The 14,307-nt window shown below is 39.9% G+C and overlaps 2 protein-coding genes across 4 annotated transcripts; one reads left to right on the top strand and one right to left on the bottom strand.

Moving 5' to 3' along the window:
* Nucleotides 1-231: 231 nt before the first annotated feature.
* LOC135507036 (acidic leucine-rich nuclear phosphoprotein 32 family member B-like) lies at nucleotides 232-5,062 on the bottom strand. 2 transcript variants are annotated; one of them, XM_064926547.1, is made up of 7 exons: nucleotides 4,832-5,062; nucleotides 2,380-2,529; nucleotides 1,957-2,079; nucleotides 1,513-1,699; nucleotides 753-853; nucleotides 596-659; nucleotides 232-480 (listed from the first exon to the last, which is right to left on the bottom strand). In XM_064926547.1, the coding sequence occupies exons 1-7, from the start codon at nucleotides 4,883-4,885 to the stop codon at nucleotides 395-397; spliced, it is 765 nt and encodes a 254-aa protein (XP_064782619.1). In that variant the 5' UTR covers nucleotides 4,886-5,062; the 3' UTR covers nucleotides 232-394. The 2 variants fall into 2 exon arrangements, with proteins under 2 accessions (XP_064782619.1, XP_064782620.1); XM_064926548.1 differs by having other exon boundaries at nucleotides 232-477; nucleotides 4,832-5,061.
* Nucleotides 5,063-8,651: 3,589 nt separating this feature from the next.
* On the top strand, nucleotides 8,652-14,038 carry hemgn (hemogen). 2 transcript variants are annotated; one of them, XM_064926550.1, is made up of 4 exons: nucleotides 8,652-8,806; nucleotides 12,135-12,225; nucleotides 12,833-13,311; nucleotides 13,485-14,038. In XM_064926550.1, exons 1-4 carry the CDS (start codon nucleotides 8,743-8,745, stop codon nucleotides 13,598-13,600), a joined length of 750 nt encoding a protein of 249 aa, XP_064782622.1. In that variant the 5' UTR covers nucleotides 8,652-8,742; the 3' UTR covers nucleotides 13,601-14,038. The 2 variants fall into 2 exon arrangements, with proteins under 2 accessions (XP_064782622.1, XP_064782623.1); XM_064926551.1 differs by having other exon boundaries at nucleotides 12,135-12,213.
* Nucleotides 14,039-14,307: the final 269 nt, after the last annotated feature.

Genomic DNA, 14,307 nt, shown 5'->3' on the forward strand with positions numbered 1-14,307 from the left:
TAAGGAACGGAAAATAAAACAAAGACAAAAGAAGAGGGGGAAGAAATAATAAATCCAACAACATAAAATATAAATTCAGAGTTCATCCAACAAAATATTAAAAGCACAGACCCAAAACTAGATACCAGTCCCAAAGTCCTCACACAGGTATACATAAAGGGGGAGTTGACAGTGAAATTGTGGAATGCGGAGTGGTGCGCTGCTTGAGAACCTTGGGAATGGCTCTCGGTTCCATCGGGAGCAGGCAGCTCCACTCGGACCACCCATCCGGTACAGTCTTTCCCCACACGGGGACTCAAAAGCTGGGGGGGAGAGAGGAGAGGCGTGGCGTAGGCAGGGTGTAAGGGTGGAGAGGGAAGGGGTTGGTAACTTGACAGGCTCTTGTTTTTTGCTCTTAATCGTCGTCCTCGTCGTCATCATCATCGTCATCTTCATCATCGGGTTCTCGCTTTCTCTTCTCGCCTTTGACAGCCTCAACTTCTAGGGGAAATGAGAAAGAGTTATTACACTGTACTTAGTAAAGTATCCGAAAGTTTAACTTTTTAACATGAGTTTCAGACATGAGCTCGTGACAAAAAGTATGACAATGACATACCCTCTTCGTCGTCGTCCTCATCATCCTCATCTTCAACTTCACCTTCAATGCCAAGGTCTTCCTCCTGGAGAGAAGGGACAGAGCAGGTCAGAATCAACAATATGCCCCCTGTTGATCTTTTAAACTATTGAGTCAAACTAACCAAAAAGGGGTTTACCTCCTCATCTCCGCTGACCTCATCTTCCTCCTCTCCTTCTACTCCCTCTTCATCATCATCATCCTCCTCATCCAAGTCTTCCTCCTCTCCCTCCTCATCTTCTAAAAAACAAAATGAATGCATCAGTTTGATTCAGAGCAATTGAATAATTTATCTGAGCAAACCAAAAACCTTTCAATATAGAAATTCAAACAATACGTTAGAACCATGTAGATATAATAAATTGGAAGGTTGTGCAGGACTATGGTAGATGAAGGAATCAATCTCTATTTTCAGACTTAGAGTATTTATCGGGTCAATGTCCGTGTATTATGTCGGTTTGCAACAGTGCGTTATGGGAAAATGTGATAATATTATAAATTGTATTTGAATGTTTAAGGACTCTTGGTAGATTCGTCTAACTGAGGACTAAAAGAGATCCTAATAAAAATCTAATCACATCCATTGTCAGTTATCACACAGTCACATGCCGACAAACAGTACAAATACACAATAAAATTCCCTTGCACGACAAAACACCCACGATATACTATTATGGATTCTAATATATATTGTAATATATGCCATTTAGCAGATGCTTTTATTCAAAGCGACTTAGTCACGGGAGCATACATGTATGGGTGATCCCGGGAATCTAACCTACTATCCTGATGTTGCAAGCGTCATGATCTACCAACTGAGCTACAGAAGACCCCCATTCAACTCACATCTGCACTTCCTCATATTTTTCCCTGAAAACACAAAAAAAATGGATGCCCACCCTCATCATCATCATCGTCCACACCGTCGACCTCTCCGTCCGAGTCGGATGCCTCTCGGTCCTCCACGTCGTACCCGTCCAGGTAGGTGAGCTGAGGGAGCAGCTTGAACACACTCTCCCTGTAGTCGTTCAGGTTGGTCACCTCACAGTTGAACAAGTCGAGAGACTTCAGGCCATCCAGCTTTTTCTGTGGGATCAAATGGGTGGAGGTTAATTAGGGGGTGAAAAAAAACACTGGCCGAATAAATCTCTAATTCGATTTTAGAGCACACCTTTGCCCATATAGGCTAGCAAACTAATTTTGACTAGAGCCACATAGGGAAACAAATCAGAAATGAGTCTAAAACAGTTGCCTGCCAACTATACAAGGAACAGTGTCATTTGAGGCATAGACTGAGACAGTGTCGCACTGTATTGTGCTCTACCAGGAGTTTGTGTACCTACCAAAGGTTCCAACGTGCTGATGTCTTTCAGTTTGTTTCCGCTTAGATTTAGATGTGTGAGGTTGGGGAGTTTCTCTGCTAACACGTCAAGGCCACCAGAGATTCTGTTGTCGCTGAGTTCCAACTGCAACATAATGTGAAGATGTCAGTCACTTCTGTCCACAACAACAAAAAAACTCCCAAGTAAGTAATAGTCTTTCAGAAAACAATGACTATGCCCTAAACGGAACCCTATTCCTTACACAACAGTGCACTACTTTAGACAAGGGCCCTCAATAGTGCACTATATGGGGAATAGGTTGCCATTAGGAACGCACACAATGGCTCTTTCTATACCCCCCAGGCAGAACTTACAGTATCTTTTTTAAGGAGTCAACAAAAAATGTTTATACTGTAAGTAACTTGTGTAAAAAAAAAAAAATACCTTTTTGAGTTTCCCAAGTTTGGGAAGGTTGGAGACTGAGATTAAGCCAACGTTAATCAAACTGAGGAATTCCAGATTGACGAATTCTGCTGTCAGACCTTCGATTTTCCCTTCATTTGATCTGCAGTTATCCAGGACAAGTTCTCGTACCTATAAAAATGTGTAAAATTGTAATCCAAAGAAAAGCATATGTATGCATTGTTTACAGATGCACTACAAACTATAAAATTGAGAATGCACACATATTAAAAAAGCTTTATTTTACGCATATATGCAAAATGATGTGGGAAAATATGTTAAGAATGGTCACATGTTGGCAACAACAACTTGCGGCATCAATACAACAACCAAACTACAATCGAATCTAAACTTTATGATTGAAAAAGGTCAATATACAAAATATGGACCTCAATGACAGGAGTGGTTGTTATTCTGACGTTTTCCTGATTTATGTATGAATACTTGCAACATTTCAATTCCTCACAACAAAATCTCACTGTTTAAAAAGTTCACGTGAGGGAGTCGTTACGCAACCAAAAACTCGATAAAAGGGTTGAAGAAAGTTAACGCTGAACGTCAAATATCATGATTCGCACAGTGGAAAAGTGAAACATTGATGCAAAGTGAAACATTGATAAGGCTGTCGAGTGGAGCCATCAATAAAGGTATTTGGTTGCATGATGTTTTATGTCGAGGCACCGCGGTTGTTTCTTTAAACCAGCTGCCACGAGGAAGAACCGCACAATACAGTTCTACCTTCACTTGCCCGCTGTTCAGTCACTAATGACACATGCAATGCTTTTTGTTAGCAAGCTCGCTACAGGCTAGCCATTGCCCTTTTAAGCGCTGCCGTGCAGTTGAGGACCTGCAAGAGAAGCCTGACTGCCCGCCATTACCTACCCCTACAGCAATGGAAAGGATTGCAAATATACCCTGTAAAGATACACTTTTTTATTTTCAAATCGAATTTATTGGGGAAATGGATCGCCTAGCCGTCGAGCGAACGACCGACATAACAGTTTGTTACATTAGATCACCGTTTCGTAAACAACGTCGAAGGAAATATTCAGAACGGAAATTAGTCAAACAAAGATGGAGCCTCCTTTCTCCAGAGCTTCAAAGACGGCAGAATGACAACATGGCGATTCCTGAGATACAGTATGCAGAGTTCTCTAAACTCTCCGGAGATGGATGACTGTTTACATGCAGTAATTACGTAAAATCATCCCTTAAAATGAACTTTCAATGTAGAATACTTTTATCAATGTTTGCATGAAAACCAGAGAGCGTCAACGTAGAGTTTTAGCAACACACGCACCGAACGCAGTTTCCTCTGTCTCGTGTCATTCAGGCAGGCTATTGCACGAGCCGACGACCAACACGTTATTCGGAGATTGTCGGTAGCCGAAGCATTTGATATTTTAAATGATTAACATACAAAATACCGAATCTGAACGTGGAGGTTAGCCAGTTTCAATAAGTATTTCGTTTGCTTTCGTGGTAGTTGTGGTGAATAATATGGCGGGAACCAAACATTCACTGACTGCTATGAATTAGCAACGTTAACAAATCAGCTTTAATTTGCGGGAAATTATTTAGTTTATGAATCTCAAATCAAACAATAACATTTGACGGAACGCGAGGGTAGGCATGTAACGTTAGATCATCGGCGACATTGTAGCTGGCTAATTTCCTCAACTTCAGTTGATTCTTAGCAAGTAAAGTACTATAACGCGTTTATTGTTAGCTATCGAAAGGGGGGTGTAATAGTAAGTTTTAGCCTACAAGATGTGGATGGCTCGTGAGAACAAACGTTAATGACTAATGTTGTTTGCTTGCTAGCTAGCAAACTAGCTATCTAATGTGTCCCTACCCAATTTGTGGAAAATGTCGAAAAGAAGCCATCCGCGATCTCATGAATGATATCACAAAAGTAGGGGTATGGTATAAACTTAATTTTGGATTATTGTTGTGGATATAAGTGCATTGTAATAAAGGGCGCCCCATTTTAGAATTTATGCTAGCAACAAACATGGCTACCAAGGTCTATATAAAATAAACCATTCCGTCAATGTCTAACGCATCGTGGAAAAACACGTCTCCTACAACACAGATGTAGAAGTTAACAAATAATTGAGACAACGTTGTTGCATTCGAACCGTGTGTGTGCAACATCTACCCAGTGACTGTGAAACTGTTAACACTGCAATAATGCCAGAAAGCACAAATAATCGGCTTTCGAAAGTAACGATTGAATATTGTCTTGTTCCCCCTCACGCCCCAACGGGGACAGTGTAATGTAGCTTGTTACAGTTAAGTCTTTTCCGCTCTATTAATAAATGAGAAACATTAAGCCCATGTGGTCACCATTAGCTACACAGGTCACTTGGAAAGCAAAAAAGTAGCAAGCTAGCCAGAAAACTAAAGGTTTGGTTTAAAAGGCACGACTTACATCAGATGGGGTCCTGTTTCTTAGTTCCAAGTGGATCCTCTTCTTCATGTCCATCTCGCCCTACGAAAGTTGAACTTTTCTCTTGGGTGTCGGTGTAATTTATATTCAGTGCAAAGGCAGAGAGATGCCCTAATGGAGGAAGAATATGGGACTGTATAATGAACTGAGCCAAACGCCAAGTTACCCGCGGAGAGGAGAAACCATGGAGGGAAACGGGACTAAAACAAAATATATTCTCAATAGCGCCATCTCTGGTCAGAAACGCTCACTGCCGTTAAACAGGCATTGCAGTCACAGAACATGACGCTGCCATGAAACAACTGAGGTGCGATTTATTTCTGGGGGGAAAAGTGATGTATTATGTACAATTCTAAGTTCAAACAACTGTTTTTTGTCAGTCTTTATTTGATTATTTTTATGAAAATAACCCGTTTGTAACATTCTGTAATTCGGAGATGATTTGAAACATATTTATTAAATCAATTGATTACATAATCAGAAATCATTGCAAAATTGCTAAAGAAAAAACAAATGAAATCAGGACTATTATTTACTTAATTCAAACATCTACAGCAGAGATGTTTGAGCTCCCCTCCTCCCAGCCTTGACCCCACACTTCGAGGGTGTCTCATGAGGATTTGGGATATGCAAAAAGTACATTTCCATTTCACACGTGTATAATACACACTGGTACATCTGTGTAACAGGTCAAACCCAAGCAACCACCTAATTGTTGTATTTAAAAGGCCTTGTTTTGAAATTAATAAAATACCTGTTGACAAGGCAGCAGCAAATTAATTTCATAGCATTCTTTGTTTATCAGTACATTTCAACGTAACCTAAGCACATGACATTGTTGTCCTAATGTACATATGCTCAATAAACATTACACCCTATTTAATGTGTGTACACTTATTTCATAAGCAGTATGACGATGCCCGATAATCTCATAACATTTGCCCTTTTATTAGAACCGGTAAGTAGAGTGCGTTTATTTGGTTTACAGTGAAGGGAGCATTGTATATGCACACCGTGATGGGGTACTTCTCCCTTAGGCTTCCTGCATAGAGACGCAAGATCCCCGAAGCAGAACACACCAGTGTGCCTCCCGCTACCACCAAAGATCACCTTCTCTCTGTCAGGACAAGAAACACTTACACCTATGGCAATTATGAACCAGCAACAAATTACCTTAGTGACAATTGATATTCATCAACAAGCCTATTTATTTATTTACATTTGTTTCAATGAAAGAGTCTTGCATCTCTAGGTGCATCTCTACAAAAGCCTTTCGTAGGATCTAGTCAGGTCACCAATGTGTGTCCTATTCAAGACTAACGGTACCTATACAATTACTATGCTTGAGATATGTGTTTCTATTTTGGTATGGATTTGAATTAATATGGTGGTAACATTTGTAAAATCGCAATTACAGCTTTTAAATCACAATATATAAAACATGAACGTTTTGTGTGTTGGATATGAATGTAACTATCTTAAAATCAATGTTCTAAAATAAATACCATTACAGGACCTACTGTACTATGCTGTACATTTCAACCATGTTTTGAACATGGTAATCGGTAATAGAAAGTATTTACCAGGAGAGGGCACTGCAATGTCTTTGTACAGCCTCCTCAAACTCATGAGGTTATCATGCATTATGGGTGTGTGTGGGTGCCTTCTCTCTTCTGACTGCTTATCTAATCGATTGCTTAGAAATATGTGCAAGCCTTTAAAGGGGCAATCAGCAGTGGAAACACTGTGTTTTTTCACTGCCCCTGTTTTAGTAAACGGCTGAGGGAGTCATGTAACCATTCTCAATTCATAGACAGAGGTATGGATGCAAGGACTGACCAGCCATGAAATCAAAATTATAATTTTAACCATGTTTTGAGGCTACTTTGTTTACAAACATTGGAGTAAAAAAAGCTTATATTTTGGGTTCTGATGAGGTAGGATAGTTGAACTAAGCTCATGAGGCATTTATAAATTATAATCTTCAAGAATCAATGGGTACATATCATTAATTTCTACATCCAAAAATGGAAAATGGATGTAGCAAGTGCAGATTTCCCCTTAGAGACAGAAGGGGGCACATTATTGTGAACCGACTCAGTATAATATCCACAGAAGTGTTGGTGTGTTCGTTGATTTGATTCTGACAGCAGGATCCTTCTGCAAATTGATTTTCCTCAACACACATTTTTCAAGGTAGTTTTGTGTATATGTGTGTGTCCTCATTTGTTGCACATTGAGTTATTATTTTGGTAACCTACTATTGCTTTGCAAATTGTTCTGCATAAGTGTCATTGTCAAACTCCCCTCCAAAGCTGAAGATGAAAATAGAGGAGGTGTCACATATCTGGTAGTCCATAGATTATTTGTAGGGCAGTACTCTTTGTGGCCTTGCATTGGAAATTGCTAGTGTCCCAGAATGAACTGTTTAGGCTATGGCTTACTTAGTTTTTTCAATGGCTAACAAAGTACTTGGCTGTCTACTAAGTTGATGTACAATTATTGTTTGAGAAAAATTCTATTTGACACAAAATTCCAAAGCCAGAAACTAGGCTAAGTACAGTAATCAAGTATAGGGCCTCTTAGTAGCACTGTGCCTGACTGAAGACTGATAGGCAGTTGAGTCTTATTTGCTCTAGTGAAGCAGCGGCTTCCAGAGAGGCTCACTGGCTCAGACACAGCAGGCTGAGGCTTCAATGTGCAGGGAGAAGATTGAGAACACACCCAGAGAATGAGCAGCTCCCTTGCGATGAGATAAGATGGTTATGCCTCCACTCTACTGTAGAAGACCCTGAGTCGCAGGGTAGGGGTGCTACTTTTGCCGCCTGATTCAAAAACAAAACATGCCGGTATTTCAAGGTTTTTTGGCTATGTTCTTCCTTTGTGAGAAAGAAAAACAACAGCCATAAAGTTATCTTTTTGTCAGACTAAATAGTATTCAGTGAATGGATTGGAGGACATTGTGTTTACTTTCCAACTTATAGGAATGTATACTGTAGTTCCAGTGAATCTGGTATATAGGATATATTTTCTCTGCACTGTAGTTCTCGAAAGAGAAAAATACATGGCCTAAAGTATGTAGACTATGTATTCAGTGTTTGACTTGGGCAGGAGCTCCCCAGAGATGAGTATCGGCACCTCAAATGTTCTACTGCTGGAGCTCCTGTTCCTCTTAAAGAATATTAGCTCAAAAGTATTGTGGAACTCCTGCACCTAAATATAAACAGTACCGTCACCCAAAATGAGTACCGGCGGCACCTTTTTCAGTCCAAGTCAAACACTGTATGTATGTAGGGCCGGTGTGGAGCCTTCCGGAATGTGTGCATGTCTATGGCTATACCCTTCTAACGAGCTGCACACAGTCAATCCCAGAAGCGTTGACTCACAGCTAGCTAGCCTACCTACACTGTCTGCCTCAGTCCCTCTGGGCTTTATTTTCTCTTGTTGAACCCTACTGTGCTCCTTCTCATATCACTGACTGGATATTGCATAACACCAAGAGAGAAATTGCCTGAATTCGGTCATTCTCTCTCCTGAGCACCAGTGACACACTCCGCACCTTTTATTTATACTGTGCTGCTATTCTCAGACACACACATCTGTATAGGCAGCCCCATGACAACTCTCTCTCTGTCTCTCTCTCTTTCTCTCACACACACACACAGCAACATGGCCTGCTTTTTTATGCCCGTTTTGTGCCAACTCCTCCACCTTTACAAATACGATAAGAGCTGAGCCATAAGAACTCTTCCAGGGCTATGGTAATGGTTAACCAGATAAGGATTTTTGTGGGGCGGGACTTGCAATCAGACATCATTTTTTATCAACGTTTTTACTCCTCTCTGCTCGCTTGCCCCTCTCAACAAGTTACATTAATTTCTACAGGAGGCAAAATGGAGGGGACGTTCGATAAAGAGAAACCAGAGTTGGAATATAAAAATCCCAATGATAACCAAGGTAAATGACCTCTGAACATTGTCTCTATTCTGTGTTTTATAGTGAAATATCCAATTATTTCTCAGATGTACCACTGTTCTCTGGAAAAGGTTACAATCTTAGTCCTAGTATTAGTATGTCATACTGTCCTTTTATTTGTTAACATTGGCTCTATTCATGCATATTCCTGCCAATGTACTTTGCTGCAAACTGGGTCACAAAGGACTTACTGATGGTTGATCTGTCCAAACAGATGTACCACTAAGATGATTGCAACTCAATAGGAACATGTATTTGGAAGACAATTTTACTGTAGATGTTCTCTGTTTGAGTCTGTTTCTCTCATACTGTATGTTTGTAGTCCCAGACACCATATACTAATCATCCTATACAATACTGTTTTCAATTAAACTTTTTCTGTCAAAAGCAGCTCAAACAATGTAATAGACATTGAATTCTACCGTGCAAATATAGAGTGAGTTATAAGGGAATAATGCATGCTCTAGAATGCCCTTCAAGCCAATCAGAAAGGAGTATTCAACAATGCCATGGTATAATATGTACTATCATCCTATACTTTGGTATGCTGATGGTTTATACAACTGCTGCTATATAGCTGCATTGGATTTGCAGTCAATTTCTGACACAAATCATACAACAGCATAAACTACTGGAGCACTCAAATATGGAGAGAGTTATGTTACTACAGCATAAACTACTGGAGCACTCAAATATGGAGAGAGTTTTGTTACTACAGCATAAACTACTGGAGCACTCAAATATGGAGAGAGTTTTGTTACTACAGCATAAACTACTGGAGCACTCAAATATGGAGAGAGTTTTGTTACTACAGCATAAACTACTGGAGCACTCAAATATGGAGAGAGTTTTGTTACTACAGCATAAACTACTGGAGCACTCAAATATGGAGAGAGTTTTGTTACTACAGCATAAACTACTGGAGCACTCAAATATGGAGAGAGTTTTGTTACTACGGCATAAACTACTGGAGCACTCAAATATGGAGAGAGTTTTGTTACTACGGCATAAACTACTGGAGCACTCAAATATGGAGAGAGTTTTTTTGCATAAACTACTGGAGCACTCAAATATGGAGAGAGTTTTTTTACTACGGCATAAACTACTGGAGCACTCAAATATGGAGAGAGTTTTGTTACTACGGCATAAACTACTGGAGCACTCAAATATGGAGGGAGTTTTGTTCCTACGGCATAAACTACTGGAGCATTCAAATATGGAGGGAGTTTTGTTACTACAGCATAAACTACTGGAGCACTCAAATATGGAGAGAGTTTTGTTACTACAGCATAAACTACTGGAGCACTCAAATATGGAGAGAGTTTTGTTACTACAGCATAAACTACTGGAGCACTCAAATATGGAGAGAGTTTTGTTACTACAGCATAAACTACTGGAGCATTCAAATATGAGTTTTGTTACTACAGCATAAACTACTGGAGCACTCAAATATGGAGAGAGTTTTGTTACTACAGCATAAAACTGGAGCACTCAAATATGGAGAGAGTTTTGTTACTACAGCATAAACTACTGGAGCATTCAAATATGGAGAGAGTTTTGTTACTACAGCATAAACTACTGGAGCACTCAAATATGGAGAGAGTTTTGTTACTACAGCATAAACTACTGGAGCACTCAAATATGGAGAGAGTTTTGTTACTACAGCATAAACTATGGAGCACTCAAATATGGAGAGAGTTTTGTTACTACAGCATAAACTACTGGAGCACTCAAATATGGAGAGAGTTTTGTTACTACAGCATAAACTACTGGAGCACTCAAATATGGAGAGAGTTTTGTACTGGAGCACTCAAATATGGAGAGAGTTTTGTTACTACAGCATAAACTACTGGAGCATTCAAATATGGAGAGAGTTTTGTTACTACAGCATAAACTACTGGAGCACTCAAATATGGAGAGAGTTTTGTTAAATAAACTACTGGAGCACTCAAATATGGAGAGTTTTGTTACTACAGCATAAACTACTGGAGCACTCAAATATGGAGAGAGTTTTGTTACTACAGCATAAACTACTGGAGCACTCAAATATGGAGAGAGTTTTGTTACTACAGCATAAACTACTGGAGCACTCAAATATGGAGAGAGTTTTGTTACTACAGCATAAACTACTGGAGCACTCAAATATGGAGAGAGTTTTGTTACTACAGCATAAACTACTGGAGCACTCAAATATGGAGAGAGTTTTGTTACTACAGCATAAACTACTGGAGCATTCTGGCATAAACTACTGGAGCACTCAAATATGGAGAGAGTTTTGTTACTACAGCATAAACTACTGGAGCATTCAAATATGGAGAGAGTTTTGTTACTACAGCATAAACTACTGGAGCACTCAAATATGGAGAGAGTTTTGTTACTACAGCATAAACTACTGGAGCACTCAAATATGGAGAGAGTTTTGTTACTACAGCATAAACTACTGGAGCATTCAAATATGGAGAGAGTTTTGTTACTACAGCATAAACTACTGGAGCACTCAAATATGGAGAGAGTTTTGTTACTACAGCATAAAACTACTGAGAATTTTGAGCATAAACTACTGGAGCACTCAAATATGGAGAGAGTTTTGTTACTACAGCATAAACTACTGGAGCATTCAAATATGGAGAGAGTTTTGTTACTACAGCATAAAACTACAAATATGGGAGCACTCAAATATGGAGAGAGTTTTGTTACTACAGCATAAACTACTGGAGCACTCAAATATGGAGAGAGTTTTGTTACTACAGCATAAACTACTGGAGCACTCAAATATTTTGTTACTACAGCATAAACTACTGGAGCATTCAAATATGGAGAGAGTTTTGTTACTACAGCATAAACTACTGGAGCACTCAAATATGGAGAGAGTTTTGTTACTACAGCATAAACTACTGGAGCACTCAAATATGGAGAGAGTTTTGTTACTACAGCATAAACTACTGGAGCATTCACATATGGAGAGAGTTTTGTTACTACAGCATAAACTACTGGAGCACTCAAATATGGAGGGAGTTTTGTTCCTACAGCATAAACTACTGGAGCATTCAAATATGGAGAGAGTTTGGTTACAACAGCATAAACCAGTAATTGATCAAGTACAGAGAGGACATTGAAAAAAATCATAATGAAACAAAGTGCCTAAGTAACCCAATTTCTGTCAGTGTATTACTATATTTACTAAATGTGTCTTACACTCTGACTATTGATGTAATAGAATTCAAATGCGGAATGAGAGTGAAGTGTCCTGTCTGTCGTTGACAGCTGACTGACTGACTGGCTGACTGGTGTATGTTGGTCGGTGTTACAGGTGGGATCCAGCGGCGACTAAGAGACAGAGACCTTCTCAAGAAAAGAAAGGCAGAGGCCGAGGAGAAGGCGATTAACCAGTGGGTTTATGGGTAAATGTAGACATTAAGAAGAGGTGCAGAACTAGTAATGCACACTCATCCTCTAACAAACATGTTAGAGTTAGGAAGAGGCCTAGATTTCAACCACTAATGACGGTTTTCTGCTTCAGCCGACAAATGTGTTTAACTAGAAACTTGAGTGGACTATGTGGGCTTCAATACAGCTGCCAAGCCCTTTGTCCTTATTGGCTTACTCTAGTGCTTACGTGCTAAAATAAGTTTGGCTGAAAAGCCACTTAACATGACTTTATGTTTTTGTATGTTTAAAGAATGTAAGAGCAGAAAATAGTAAAAGATGTGTACATGCATAAATAAAGTTGTGTACATGAAACAGTATATTTGATAATGATCGTATTTGGCTGTCTATCAGTCTTCCAGCCCACATTGTCCAATATGAAGCAAGAGGAAACCAAAGGTTGCTTAGGCGTTTCCAACTATTGGCACCACACATTTAGATCAAGGACTTTGCACTATCAACAATGAATGAATGAATATCGCCAAGCTTATCAACGTAATCAGCTGCAAAGTGTAAACATTCCAGTTGCGAGGAAGTGTATAATGACGACCCACGATTACATTTCCATTTGTGTGACTTCAGGGTAGAGAGCAGGAGGAAGAGAGCGAGGGGAAGAGAGGAGAAGAGTAGCTCGGGAAGACGAGGAAGGCCGAGGAAGACTGATCCAACACCGGAGCTCCCGGCTTCCCAGGAAGAGCCAGAACAGGAGGCTGTCATTGTAAAGGTGGTGTCCAAACCAGTAGAAGTCACCACTGCCCCGACCTTGATCTCGCTATCCCCATTCCTTCCGGTGGACCCTGGCCCGCCAGAATCACTACCGGCGTATGTTCCCCCCGTCTCAGACCCTATCCCTATCCTTGCCCCTGCTCCTGTGGCTGTTGTTGCCCCTTCTCCAATGTATAACCCTGTTACTGTCCCTGCACCATCCCTGTTGGAGACCCTGTACACAGAAGGCAGTGACCAGGGTAGTGACACCCTGGACCAGGTGCTGATTGAGGACTTGGGTCCTGATGAGAAGGAAGACATCCCTCCATCTCAAAACAACTGGGGCACTGATCAAGGTACTAATGGCATCAATTAATGAATGTCTCTTTGCAGTCATGTACTTGACTTCTGAATTTACTGAAGTGTCTGGCCAATGAGCTCATTGGGATGTTATCTAGCTGTGGGGGATATGATATTTGTCACATATAGCATAATCAGAAATGTTAAACTAACCACCTTTCTGTCATAGGGTCAAGTGAGGAGCCGTCTGTCAATGTGCCTGAACAGAATAGAGTGTTCTCTACGTTCCCAAGGTTCTACACTGGTGTTCCTTCACAAGATAATCCACCAAGAAACGTCTTCTGAAATCCACTCAGATTTGGCGTCTGATAACATACAGACAGATTACATGCAATGTAATCTATTCTGTCAACATGTGCATTTGAGAGGTGATGCAGTTTGGCCTTACTGGTTAACTCATCTTTGTAAATTTGAGCCTGATAGAGTATGGATATGAAATGTAATGTACAATGAAATGCATGAATTCCAGCTTTAAACCGACACATGGATTTATTTATTTTTGCTTCATGAATGGTGTCTAAATTTGTTATGTTGCAAGAACTGCATTGTCTGTATTTAATACATGATTTGTACAAGCTAAACATGGCAGCATTTGAAAGTACATTTGTATTTAATCATTTCTGGTAACTGTGTTTTCTAATTGTGATTTTTACATTTTTTATACCAATGGTTTATTTGAGATAAGCGCTATGATAATAAAGGTGTGATGCTTTGTTGATAATATGACTGGCTCCTTGTTATGATCATCTACAAAACAGGAACAAGTCTCAGTTGCTCAATAGTACCCTCTGCTGTCCTCTTACAGTAGTGAAACAATCTCGAAGGAGTCATTATATATATTCAATATTACAGTAAACATGTTGTTTTGGCATTTCTCTAAACTGACAACCATTAAAAAAATAGTTATTTCTACGGGTTTCATCCATAACTCCCAATCAGGACACGTGTTTGAAATGTTAATCATTTGCGCATGCTTGCTACAGCACTCAGTC

The sequence above is a fragment of the Oncorhynchus masou genome, chromosome 20 (genome assembly GCF_036934945.1).
Source record: "Oncorhynchus masou masou isolate Uvic2021 chromosome 20, UVic_Omas_1.1, whole genome shotgun sequence".
In the NCBI taxonomy this organism is placed as follows: domain Eukaryota; kingdom Metazoa; phylum Chordata; class Actinopteri; order Salmoniformes; family Salmonidae; genus Oncorhynchus; species Oncorhynchus masou.

Excerpts from the sequence above, each read along its gene's own strand:
- LOC135507036 (XM_064926547.1), bottom strand. The coding sequence starts at position 4,885 with ATGGACATGAAGAAGAGGATCCACTTGGAACTAAGAAACAGGACCCCA. Across the intron at positions 1,700-1,956 it reads TCAGCACGTTGGAACCTTTG|AAAAAGCTGGATGGCCTGAA; the intron begins GTAGGTACACAA and ends TTGATCCCACAG. Across the intron at positions 660-752 it reads AGGTCAGCGGAGATGAGGAG|GAGGAAGACCTTGGCATTGA; the intron begins GTAAACCCCTTT and ends CCTTCTCTCCAG.
- hemgn (XM_064926550.1), top strand. The coding sequence starts at position 8,743 with ATGGAGGGGACGTTCGATAAAGAGAAACCAGAGTTGGAATATAAAAAT. Across the intron at positions 8,807-12,134 it reads AAATCCCAATGATAACCAAG|GTGGGATCCAGCGGCGACTA; the intron begins GTAAATGACCTC and ends TCGGTGTTACAG. Across the intron at positions 13,312-13,484 it reads CAACTGGGGCACTGATCAAG|GGTCAAGTGAGGAGCCGTCT; the intron begins GTACTAATGGCA and ends TTTCTGTCATAG.